The sequence below is a fragment of the Stegodyphus dumicola genome, chromosome 1 (assembly GCF_044657685.1).
Source record: "Stegodyphus dumicola isolate Sdum_Otavi_A_Nest chromosome 1, ASM4465768v1".
Lineage (NCBI taxonomy): Eukaryota > Metazoa > Arthropoda > Arachnida > Araneae > Eresidae > Stegodyphus > Stegodyphus dumicola.
The window spans coordinates 86537704-86551468 of record NC_140768.1 but is presented as its reverse complement, the minus strand read 5'-3'; the positions used below and the strand labels follow the sequence as shown (position 1 = coordinate 86551468).

The following is a 13765-nucleotide window of genomic DNA, read 5'->3' as shown; positions in this document are numbered from 1 at the left end:
CAATTTTTTGTTGCATATACTCTGTATTTCTGTAACACGATTGGCGATAAATGGTTTCCAATTATTTGGCGAACTCTTAATCCAAGTAATGGCGATTTCGGAATCACTCCAAAAATAAACATCTTCAATTAAATCACCAAACAATTTTTTCAAATATTTATACATTCCAGCAGCCATGAGTGCTCCCATTAACTCTAAACGAGGAAGCGTGATTGCTCTTAAAGGTGCAACTCTGCATTTCGACATGATAAAGGAAGTTTTAATTTTAGAATCACTCGTACAATATCTGAAATATGCGATGGCCCCATATGCTTTAGGACTAGCGTCCGAAAATAGGTGAAGGCTTATATTCATTGGATCGTCATCAAAGAAATTTCTCTGTATCGATATTTCAGTTAAATCATTAAGTTCCTCCCGCCAAATGTTGAATTTGTCCTTAATCTCTGCAGGAAGGACCTCATCCCAGTCAGAACCGGAACACCAGATTTCTTGCATAATAATTTTTGCCCGAATAACAAAGGGTGCAATAAATCCAAATGGATTGTATATTTGGGCGATGCTTTGAAAAAGTTTCCTTTTTGTAGCAAAATCGTTTCCAGTAGAAAAGTCAATTAATTTTTTTAAATTTAACTTTATATCGTCTTCAATGGAATTCCAAATCATGCCTAAGAAATTCGATTCACTAGTTAATTTGTTGTCTGATTCCTTAATCCCATCTGAGACCCATAAATCGTTTAATGCTTTAGAATTAGTTCTTAATTTTCTGAAATTCATCCCAGCTTCCTTAAATATATTAACCGCATCTACAGATAACCGATATGCATCTTCAACCGTTCCTGCTCCAAAATATAGGTCATCGACATAGACAGAAGAATTTAACATTTGGAAACTGTCCGGCATTTTATCTTTATATTTTCGAATGTGATATTTTATAGTGGCGGCCAAAATGAAAGGAGATATAGTCAAACCGAAAGCTACGCGACACATTTGCATAATCTTAAAGAAGTCATTATTTTCATTAAACCAAAGAAATTTTAGAAATTTTCTATCACCTTCAGCAATTCCTATCATCAAAAAGGCTTTTTCAACGTCTCCACAAAACGCTATCTTAAACTTACGAAAATTTAACATAATGTCTAGTATATTTGGATTTAAATTAGGTCCCGATTCAAGGCAGTCATTTAACGAATTCGTGTCCTCTGTCCTTGAGCTAGCATCGTACACAATTCTTACCTTAGTAGTTTTACTAGGTCGTATCACTGCTCGGTGCGGCATAAAATATCCCAAATTTGTATCATTATTTGGACATTCCTCCACAATTCCTTCTAATATCTGGTTCTCAATTATATTTTTATATTCCCGAAAAATCTCCGGAGTTTTACTTAGTTTATTGTGAAGGTTTGCGAATCGTTTCTTAGCTACCTCAAAATTATTTCCTAAATTATTCGGACTGTATTTCCAGATTAAATTTGCCTCATATCTTCCGTTTTTAAACTGCAAATTTCTTTCAAACTGGTCTACTATTTCGCAGTCAATATCGGAATAGTCATCAGAATCATTAATTCCCATATGTTCTAATTCCCAAAAACCTTTTAAATCTTTCAACACAACAGTGTTTGTCATTACCGCTAAATTTTCAGAACAATTTTTTTTTGTTTTATTTTTCTCGATTCCTGCGGCAACCCAACCAAACACAGAACTGACTGCGTACAACCCTTCAGATATTTTAATTCTTTCAGAATAAACTACATTCCAGAATTCATCCCCTCCAATTAATATCTCAACATCTATGTTATTTTTTCTTGCGCAATCGGCGATCTGCAACCCCATATGCTCCATGAAGTCTGCAATTTGTTTACTAGGCACACTGATGGACGCCGAGGAAATAACATCCGAGATCAAACATTCAATTTTTATTTTATTATTTTGTTTCCAATTCTGAATTTCAATTTCAACGACCGGATAGGAATGATTCATTGCTTTCGTCGCACCAAATGAACAAACAGAAAGTCTTTCATAACGGATTGGAGTAAGTTTTAAATGGTCGGCCAATTTTTTCGTTATAAAGGATCTGTGACTGCCTTGATCAAGAATTAATCTAGTTAATTTTGATTTATACTTAGAACAAGCATAAACTGTACAAGTTTGTAATAATATTTCCCTGGCATTACAGTCATTATTATTATCACCTTGAGGAACAGAAGCAATCAATTTTAAGTTTTGAACTTTATTTCTTTCCTCAGAATTCAAAGTCAGAGATTCAGTTTCATTTTTGGAATAACCTTGTTCCAACTTTTTGTTTACAAGGGATTTATTAGTACAAATCGATTCATTGTGATACATACCGCCACATTTATTACATTTAGTTTTATTTCTGCACCTTTCTGATGTATGGAATTTTTTAAAACAAGAATCGGATCTTAGTTTCTTTAATTTATCAGAAACATTCACTTCGCATTTAAATGACTCGTGCAAATTATCACAAAAGATGCATTTTCGGTTAACTGCAGTATGAAATGCAGCCGTGGGTGTATTTTTTACATATTTTCTAGTTTCATATTTTGATTGATCGACTCGCGGAGGCACAGAATTTTTCCTTTCGCTTAATACTAGATTTGAAGCTTCCCTGCATTCTATTTCCGTTTTAATAAATTGTGTTAATTCCGAAACTTCAACTTTATCTTTCGATCCTCTTTGCCGATTAAATTCCAAAACTAAATCGTCCGGAATTAATTTTAATAATATTGGAATTAATAAATGTCCATATGAGCCAGAAGTTACTTCTAAAGTTTCCAAATTACGAATCGAAACTTCTAATTCGTCATATAATTTACGTAAAGCCTTTACGTTAGCAGAATTTTTAACGGCTTCTAAATTGAGAATTTTATTCATGAATGAATTAATGATCAGGTCTTTTCGACCATATCTGTCCTTTAGTAATGCTACACAACTATCATAATTACTTTCTGTTAACTCAAAGCCTGACACAACATTCGAAGCTTGTCCCGTTAAGAATGTTTTTAAGTATACAAATTTTTGTATTTTTGAAAGCGTTTCGTTTTTATGTATCGAATTTTCGAAACTATTCCAAAATTCATTCCATTGTTTGGGGTCTCCCCAAAATTTATCAATCATTAATTTTGGTAATTTCAGCGTACTACTCCCACTAGAACTGGAACTTACATGCAAAATTCCATTACCACTAGACTGGTTTAAATCAGAACTTTGGGGATTCCTCGCTGGCGGTACTGCGGTAACCGCACCTAGAAACTGCTTAATTTGACTACTAGCAATTATACATTTGTCATTGTATTCTTCGCTTATACTACAATCTTCTTCAATTAAGTTAACATCAATTAACTCTTGTATTTCATCATCAAGCGCTCTCAAATTATTTTTCTTTTCGGTTAATAATTCAAACAATTCTCGTAATTCTTTAATCGAATTTTCCTCCCCTTCAATTTTTAATTTATCGTCAATCACTTTAATTAACCTAGTAACAGACGATCTCAATGTGGAACGTTTACGTTTCAATCTATCTAACTTCTCTTCCATTTTATTTAATTTAAATACACCCACGACAGCAATAATAAATACTTACTAATGTACTACAAATAATCACTAAATAATTAATTTAAGATTTCCCTACCTTTATTTGGAATTCCATTGTCACTTGAATATGAAATATCCATTGAAATCGAAACACTTGGATCGAACACCTAAAATCTTCACAAAGCCTTAATTCCTTACGCCGATGCACCATATATAATTTTGTGCATCTTTCAAATCAGATGATGGTGGTTCAGTGGGTTTACTAATTTTAACACTTTTACATTTTAAACAATATTTTAATTACTATATACAGAGCGTATTCTTAGGCCGCCGCCTTCAACATGAACAAACTTTATTCTCTCACAACTAAGCGAGCAACAGCGCCCTCTAGCCTTTTTCTTCAAATTACACAACAAGGACCTCACTGAAAATATACAAAATGCTTATGCGAAAGCACAAGTTGAAGTTAAACCTGGTATGAAACACAAGCCTCAAGAGCTCAGATTATTGATTAAAGAGAGAAATGCTGCAAGACGAGCGTATCAACGTACCAGACACCGTGATGATAAAAGGAACTTCAATCGTCTGTGCGAAGAGGTCAAGTTTCTTACAAATAAACTCTCACAAGATCGCTGGACTAACTACCTCAGATCTCTTTCTACAGAGGATAACTCCTTATGGAAAGCAGTGAAGAGGTACAAAAAATGCTATAACGCCATTCCGCCCCTTCACGGATCCATTACACCGGAACTGAGAAAGCAGAACTTTTAGCTCAGCATCTGGAATCTCAGTTCTGCATTAACAACATTTCAGACTCAGACACTGAACAGCTTACTGCTGACTTCCACTCCAATTTTACAACACAGCCATTCACAGACAACATTATCTCAGCCATGCCATCGGAGGTCTGTCTCTATATCATGCGAATTGCGAAAAGGAAGAGCCCTGGAGTAGACGGGGTCACAAATGAGATGATCAAGCACTTCCCTGTCAAGATAATACTCTACTTCACCAAGTTAGTGAATATCATACTACGATGGCAATACTTCCCAACTTGTTGGAAAACTGCCAAGATTGTCCCTCTGCTAAAGCCCAACAAGCCTGCGACTGCTCCTGAGAGTTACCGACCAATCAGTTTGCTAAGCTCAATTAGCAAAATTGTGGAAGCAGTTATTCTACATAGACTAAACATCTTCCTGGATGAGCAGAAGATCCTCATACCCTATCAGTTTGGGTTCAGGCGTAAGCACTCGACAACGCATCAACTCTACAGAGTTGTTGAGTTAATAAGCAGTGGGATGCAACAACATCGTGTCACTGGTGGGCTTTTCTTAGATGTTGCCAAAGCCTTCGATAGAGTATGGCTGGATGCCCTCATATACAAATTACACAACCTGGGACTCCCAGGCTACATCACAAACATAATTAAATCCTACCTAACCGGTAGACACTTTGTCGTTCATGTTTCTGGTTCATTATCCACAAACCGGCCTATACGGGCTGGTGTTCCACAGGGATCCCTTCTGGGCCCTACCCTATTCGATATTTACGTGAACGACATCCCCACTACACACAACACAACACTAGCCATGTATGCAGACGACACAGCGATCCTAACGCAAAGTGCATTTGTTAGTTCAGCAATACAACAGCTACAACACCACATCCACTCGCTAGAGACTTGGCTGACCAAATGAAAAGTCAAAGTGAATGTCGACAAGACACATGCCATACTGTTTACTACTAAGAAGAATTTCCGGACTCACCTGCAAATGTATGGTGTGGACATTCCCTGGGTCAAGCAGGTCCCTTATCTTGTTGTGATCCTCAGTAAATCTCTTACATGGAACCCACACGTTACACATATTCTCAGGAAGTTTCGAGCTAGTAAAGCTTCACTCTTCCCCTTAATTGCTCGAAACAGTGTTCTATCTATTGATAATAAGTTGCTCATTTACAAAACCATGTTGCGTTCAATTCTTAGTTATGCATGCCTCGTCTGGGCATACTCGTGCAAAAGTTTGAGAAGGCAGTTACAAGCTGCCCAAAACGGGATATTGCGTATGATATGTAATGCCCCCTGGTACATTCGGAATAGCCAAATTCATAAAGAGTCAAGAATAGAGGATCTTTGTGATTTTTATTGCCGCATATCTAGGGCATTTTATGATAAACAGGAACTTCTGGACAATCCTGTGGTTGTTAACTATTGTTATGATACTAGTGACCCCAATTTCAGTAAACGCTGAAGGGCGATCCTAAATGTTAGTAATGTGTAATTTTGTATATGTGTTATGCAAATTGTTGCTCAGATTCTTTATTGTTCTTTTTTCCTCCTGATTGCTTTTTGTTTTTACTAGTGGCACTAAGGCGTCGCACTTCGTATTTTGTTTCTCTTGTGTGTACATGTATTCTTCTGTGAAATAGTTGTTAAAAAAAATAGTTAATTATGTATAGATTAGTTAGGTACTTAAGGAAAAAAAATTGTATTTAACTATTAGCAATTATGAATTTAAACTTTGCTCATTTAATTATTTAGCACATTCAGTTATATTTTTCATAATTCGAAACTTTTATCATGTTATTCGATGAGGGGTAGGGCTATGGCGCCCAGGCACCCTGGTGGTTAAGCACCGCAGTTCAACAAAGCATTGTACTACATTGATTCTTGATATTTTCATTCTGCTGAGAGGTATTAGATCATCCACCTTGAGACCAGTCATACAGTGACAGTGATCTTCATCTGTTCAGACCAATAAAGATGCATATCAGCAGCAGGTGATTCACAACTGACCTAGCAAGGTTTCATGGCCTTGACACTGATTTCTTCCACACCCACATAAATACTTTAGTGTATACACACTACATTGAAAAATAATATTTACCAGTGTTTTACTATTGTGTATTTATGTATTTGACTGTGGAACAATGCTTGATAGGGCTTGTTATCTTACATTTAGAATTCCATTTATATTTCAAAAGGATTGTGCATTCTCATAAAACTATCTTTTGCTGCTTTTGTTAACCATTTTAAATATTCTTATCACTGTCTTACATGCTGATCTATCATAACAGAGCAATATTGAATAATGGAAGGTAGGTAATTATTATGCCAAACAAAATGATATAATCAATCAGATTTTAAAAAATTAAATTTTATTAAACCATATAGAAGAATTTTCATTTATAAATTTATATATACAATATAAAGACTTATTTATAGTAAATATAAAGACTTATTTATTGGCATCAAAAATTAATTGTATACAAAGAAAAACAGATGCAATACTCCCGCCATAATGCTCTTAATATATTCTAGTTTTAGATATTATGAATCAAAAACCATATGCGAACAGCATAAAAACAGAATAAATGTAAACAAAACAGCGATTCTTCAAGTGTCAAAATCTCTTCTTATGAAGAAAAAAGTCAAATAATCTTTTAAGCTACTTGTAATATATCTGCTTTAAAAAGGTATCTCAGTCTGCAAATATCAAAACTATCTGTGATGGAATGTTTAATTTTACCGAAAATTACACAAGCCAAATAATAGCTAAAATTTCCAGGAATGTTTAAAAATGTGATTTTATAAAATATGTCACATAAGTATTAGGTAAATAAATGTATGTACCATATCACGCAGGATGTAAGAGCAATTTACACATGTATATGTTACCGTGAAAGACCGAAATTGAAGAATGTCGACTTTCACCGGAGAATGTCAACATTCACCAAATACGTCGGTGAAAGATCGAATATTGCAATAAATTTTTGTACATTCGGACCCTCAACGGTGTATGTCGACAATCACTGATATGCTTTGGTGTAGGTCGAAAAGAAAGGAGTATATGTACACGCTGTCATTGCAAAAAGAAGTGTTCCACAAATAAATGCAGTTGTAAAAGCACGGGCTTCTTGTGAAATTCAAAGTGTCATAATAGTTTAAGTCGTTGCAATAAATAAGATATGAATCACATAATCAGGGTTTGAAGCCACATTTTAGTTAAAAGAAAAGCACTTTTCAAGCACATTTTAAGAAAAAAAATAAGCACCTGTCTAATTACATTATACACAACTGCATAACCTTAATCAAAATTCTGAACATTTTCTAAATTTTCATTTCATAACAGTTTTCCCTTAACATATATTCCAAGCAAAGTAATTTAAGTAAAAAAGAGGAACATTTAGGAAATCAGGAGACGGGAAATTGCTTCATGCAATCATCCTTTAACAGTAAAAGCTTAACTAACCTGCATACTTGGAAACTGCCGAATATTCTGTATAGTCGAACGTAACTGGAAAAAGAGGATTGGGGGGGATTGTAGCCGTTCTTTAGATTTCTCGGCTAAATAAATGATTTTGACATTTTGATATGTGCATCATATAAAAATAGACCAACGGAATTGAGATATATTCTGCTTAGAAAGCACAGTAAAACTCTTAAGTGTTCATAAATAAATCTCAGACTGAACATCAAAATTAATTATCTCTGCAAAATACCACAAACGTTATTGTGCAATACGTGTGGCGTAATTCTTCCACACGTGATATTACACGGAATCAACAGGTGTCGGTATTCGAAGAATAATGAACTAAATAAAGGCAAAGAAAGAGACTTACTAATCTGGGGTGTTTTTGATTCTAATTTTGAACAGACTGCGTTAAATTTCCGGAATAGAATCATTCTTCGCTTGGGTTGGGTAGACTGCAAAACTTTGTCCTATTCAATCCAGATTGGACAGTGACCAAAAAAAAAAAAAAAAAAAAAAAAAAAAAATTAATTCCGCTGCTTCAACATTAGAGGTTTTGCGGAGAGAGGGGAGAACCTCCCAACCTCCGTACTATATAATGTATTGGGGGGAAAAATTATTTTGACTATTTGATTACTTTCTTTTTATTTAAGCCATTCCAAATATTATTCCTTATAAAGCTAATCTGTGTAAAAATACACTCATTTTTGGAAGTTTATCTACACTTCAGCTACTGCAACTATATTATTATAAATATTCATACGTATGCTCATAATATAAGCATAACGATCATAATAAACACGAATATGAACTGACCACGCAAAATGAGAATGCAAATTATTAAAATCTTGATAGAAATTCAAACGTGTGTAGTATTTGGGTGGGAGGAAAAGAATATTCCATTCTTTTACTCACTATTGGCGTGTGTAGCTTGCAGATAGCAAGCTGTATACCGGCTGTCATGAATTAATAAGTACATTGCAGACACCGAATGTACCAGAATTTTCTATGGTTTTCACAATTCTTAGACCAATAGAACGACGTGCACCTGTCTGTACTCTCGCGAAGGGGGGAAAAGCTATTTGGAAAATATTTCGAACAAAAACCAAGCGACTATGTGAACGTTGACATTCACAGGTGAAAGTCGACATTCTCCAGATTTCGGTGTTTCACAGTAACATATACATACAATCAAATAACATATATTTCCAAATATAAGACTATCCATAAATAAGCCGAAAGTACATTTTTTTTTTCAAAATTGATCCAAAATTAAAACTTGTACATGAGTCAAAATGGAGGAAAAAAAATATTGAAAAGTTCAATTATATTACTATGAGAGGGAGAATATTGCCAAGCAGGTAAAAAGTGTGGATTATTTTCCAATCAAATCACTGTAAAGTGTGGATACGAGCCAATTTCCCTTAAAAAGACCTCCACGGGGCATCCCTCCCTTTCCGTGTAGTGCTTAAGAGCAGAGCACATATTAACAAAAAAAAAAAAAAAAACTGTAAAGTAAAATGCCAGATGCTAAAGAAAATATTTTTAACTTTGATAACCTTATCTGAAGCTAGCACATTTTTCCCATTCATCTGTTGTCTTGTATGCAATTTGTAATATGAGTTCTAGTATTATTTCTGTACCATTTTAATTTTTTATTTTTTATCTGAACAATAAGTGGGAAGAGAAATTTATGTACAGCAAATTTCAATTTACAGTGGACCGTGTTTGGTGAATATTCTAACAATAGCATGGCTGTTTGGCATTTCTCCCTAAATGAAAATCAAATTTGAGAATGGAGAAAGCAAGGTGCAAATTTCCCCAGTATCAGACTTACATGTTGGCGACAATGCTCCAAACCAGCATTATAAACAATTAAGAAAATACAACAAATATCTCATTTTATTAAGTCTTTTTTTTTTTAATTAACTAAAAAAAAGTGTGATATTTGGTGATGATTGTTTGCTCCTGGTTAATGGAAAAATACTTTTGTTTTTTATGCAAGATTAGCAGATCCATATATGAGGCGAGCCTGGTAATTTAGATTTAGAAAAAGTTCTAAAAATTATCAGCATACATGGAAATATATGGTATATATACTCATTTTGTATATACCGAATTTCGTACTCTCTTTAATTTCTGGTTTCATTTGTGTAATTTGTTGACTAAAATGCATGAAAATCGTTTCTAAAAGTTCGCAACTAAATGCATATACATTTTTTTTAAATGTTACATTAAAAAAAAATTTTTTTTTAAATGTTACATTAAAAAAAATTTTTTTGTAAATGTTACATAAAAAAAAATTTTTTTTTAAATGTTACATTAAAAAAAATGTATATGCTTTGTTCAATACTTTAAAAGAGATTCACTCTCGCAACAACACGAGTTTAATTTTACTCCCATTCCCTGCATTATGACGAGAAAGCATAGCACTTTATATAATAAAAAATATATTATTTTCCTTATCAAATATAAAATAATTGTATATAGTTTACAAAAACCCATTATTTTTAAACTCTTTCTTTAACTCTATCAGTTCTTCTGATCGGATGGCTTTTAAAGGAAGACGGCATGAGCCACCAAAGAAACCCATCAAATCCATTGCAGCCTTGACACCAGGAATTCCAAATAATTTAGTCACCTAAGGAAATTAAAAATAAATACAAAAATAAAATAATTAAATAAAAAATCTCAAAGCTTTCAGATTTTACTTTATGCTCAAAGGGGTGTTTTTTAATGTTTTGCGTGTTACCTTTATTTATTAAATATCATATTCTTCACACTTCAACCATAAAATTCAATTCAGCAGCAATATCACAAAATAATTTAAAAATGAGAATGTCTTTAGAATTTCCGATACACAGTCTCGCACTGTATATATATATATATATATATATATATATATAAATTTCGTACAGTATTGCCATTCCTCGCTTTGAAATTGTTGAGTTTGTTAATCAAAAATTATTTAATGTCTGACAAAATACGAAGTAGATAATAAAACAAATTCAAAATTCGGGCTTTCAGATGTCCATATACAGTTTGAAAATTGAATCAACACAGAAAGTGAATTGATGCAAAATGCCAGAACAAAATTAACAGCCTTTCTGGGCTAACGCCTTTTAGACTAATAAAATACTTTAAAATCGAGATCAATACACTTTTCAAGTTTTATTTCAAATGTCTACAAGCAGAATCTGTCACTTTCATTTTTAACAGATTTTTCAGACTATTTATAACCTCTTCTTTCATACATTATATTCATGCATCAATATATATAAATTTTAAAGAAGCTATATAGCATATGCAAATAATATTTCCCAATAAAAATGAAGTTCCAACAATACCATATTTTACATGCTAAACAATTACAGAAGTTTCCTTTTTCAGAAAGAAAGCACAAGCAAATCTATTTATTGCCCGTGCTCTGATCATGTAAATGCAATTAACCTGTGTATTAACTAATCAATGAATAATACAGCAGATTCTCACAACTTCCATATTTACTATAAATTTATATACAGTTTAGAGAACTATGCGGAAAATTCAGCAAAATTTACTTTGATTTTACCTATACAAGATCTTCAGAAAGCCATTACATACTCTTATACAAAATGATGAAAATACAGTCATACAAGCCTAAACCCCTTCAATTTTATTTGCAAACAGTTTTTGGAAATCTGCTTACAAGAAGTTAATCTCACCTAGAAATTACATCAAATTGTCTGCTGTGTTCCTATACCATATTTTTGGAAACAGATGATTTTGTCTTCTGCAAAACCACGGAATCAGAAATAAGAGCATTGCTTACTGTAAAATGTTTTTTAAATGATAAATAATCTTCAATATACTGCAAAGCACACTCTGATTGTCTAGCCATTCTAAGATATTTCAGGTACTCTGCATGAGGAGTTTTTATCCATAAGCCTGTATCATGAGCAAAACTGGCTTTCTGCCTGTAGAAAATAGCTTTTGCCTTGTCAGCAACACAGACTAGTTACTGATGATTACAACCAGCAAAAAATAACAACTGGCACAGATTAATAAAAGTTTTTCAACTATTTTATCAATTAGTAATATATTCTAATTTATTAAATTAAATTTAATGCATAAATTTTGTTTAAGTGTGTCATATAATATATATATATATATCTTATACTTTCTTTCAAAGTCGTCATGAGAAGACTTTTTACTTTTCTAACATAGTTCCTTTACTGCCTTTTTCAACTTTTTTCTGCAGTTTTAAATTACAAAATTTAAAAACTAAAAATTAAACTTTATAGATTTATTACTCATATCTACAAAACCATTATTCAAAACTATTTGATCCCTTTTTGGGCAACTTTTTGAGTTTTTTTAAGGATTTGTGTTTTATTTTCAAAAGAATTGTTTTGTAATTATGTATTTATATACACATTTAATAATCTTTTTTCATATCACATTTATCATGATATTTTTATTGTTAGTGATGACTTGAGGAGAGAAGGCACCCATTAATTTCCTTAACTATCGTCGAGATGTAGTTCGCACACGGATAGGATGTGTGATAGAAGAAGAAACTCGGAGACGTTGAATATTTTGTAGACAACACGACAGATAATTTTATTTTCTTGAAGAATAACATCTTAGGACATATTTTCTTTTCTTCATATCACTATAGGTGTGACAAGCACTTCCACGATTATTTATTCATTGATCACATTTTTTAACTATAGATGCTACAGCTAAGCGAAGAGATGTGAGTTACCCAGGCAAAAGGAATCAGAAAAAGTGAATGCACACTTCAGCAGGGTTTATATATTAGATCGGAATTCTTAAGTTCTGAATGATGATTGGCTAAGAGCTCTATACAAAACAGATGACATTTATGCAAGTTAGTTTCTCAATGGCACAATTTAGAAAACATTATTACTATTTTTAGAATAGAGAAAGGGGAGTACACAAATTAAAAAAAAAAGGAATTAAGGGGCTTTAAATTATAATTTATATTTACATATTTTTTATTTTACATATGTATAACTAATAACAAAAGTAACTGATTTCAAATTTGTTAATTTACACCACTGTATTTCTATAAAATTATGTGTTTGAAATACCTCAAACACTCACCTCAAAAACCAAATAGTTTTCACATTATACCTATTTAGAAGTGTACATGAAATTTTGCAAAATTGTTACATTAATGAGCTAGGTAGTATCACTCAAGATAATTAGTAGATATACTTTCGATGCAGAATAAATTTTCTGGGGTTATGTGAATTAAATATTCATTTCTGTGAGTGCAAAACATATTTTGTAAAATTGACTATATTGTTCTCTCCCGTTTACAGATGTCTCTTTTTAAGGCTGTAATTCATCTCATGATATTTGGGATTGAATGGGTTTCTCTTATTAGGCCTTTTCAGAAGATTGGTAGAAAAGCCAATTATAGAAGGTCTGAGTCTTCCAATTATAGAAGGTCAAGTCTCAGTAACATTACATGAAGACATTCCGTAATGATTGGAGAAGTTTAGATATTGCATACACAAAATATTCTGTTATCTTTTATGTTGTGTTTATATATCATAAACCTGGTTAAAATATTATTTCCAGGTGCTGTTAAGTTTACAATAGTACACTAAAAGCTTGACTATCTAGAAAGCTCAGAAAATGCTAGACATTTGCAAAATTCTGGATAGTACAGCATATAAAACATACAATTCATGGTAGAAAAGCCAAATATAGGGAAGAAATTTCCAATCTAAAATTATCTAATTTCATAAAAAAAATCAATAATGCTTTGAAATTTTCAGTCACAATTATAAAAACAATCATCTTATTTCTTATCAACCTAAAAACCAAAGGCCTACATTTAAAATTATATAATATTTCAGGAGAAAAAATGCATTTCAAACCTAAAAGCCAAAGTATTTTACACATCATAAGCATATGAAAGCAAAAACATCTTATCTCAGTATGAAATC

General features: G+C 32.5%; 1 protein-coding gene across 1 annotated transcript in view; it reads right to left on the bottom strand.

Moving 5' to 3' along the window:
• Positions 1-6686: 6686 nt before the first annotated feature.
• The window catches only part of LOC118202582 (4-hydroxy-2-oxoglutarate aldolase, mitochondrial-like), a 79140-nt gene continuing 72061 nt past the window's right edge, over positions 6687-13765 (bottom strand). Inside the window, exon 7 of the mRNA XM_085817493.1 lies at positions 6687-10443. Coding sequence (XP_085673619.1) covers positions 10294-10443 — 150 coding nt within the window. The 3' untranslated portion in view covers positions 6687-10293. The remainder of the gene's footprint in view (positions 10444-13765) is intronic.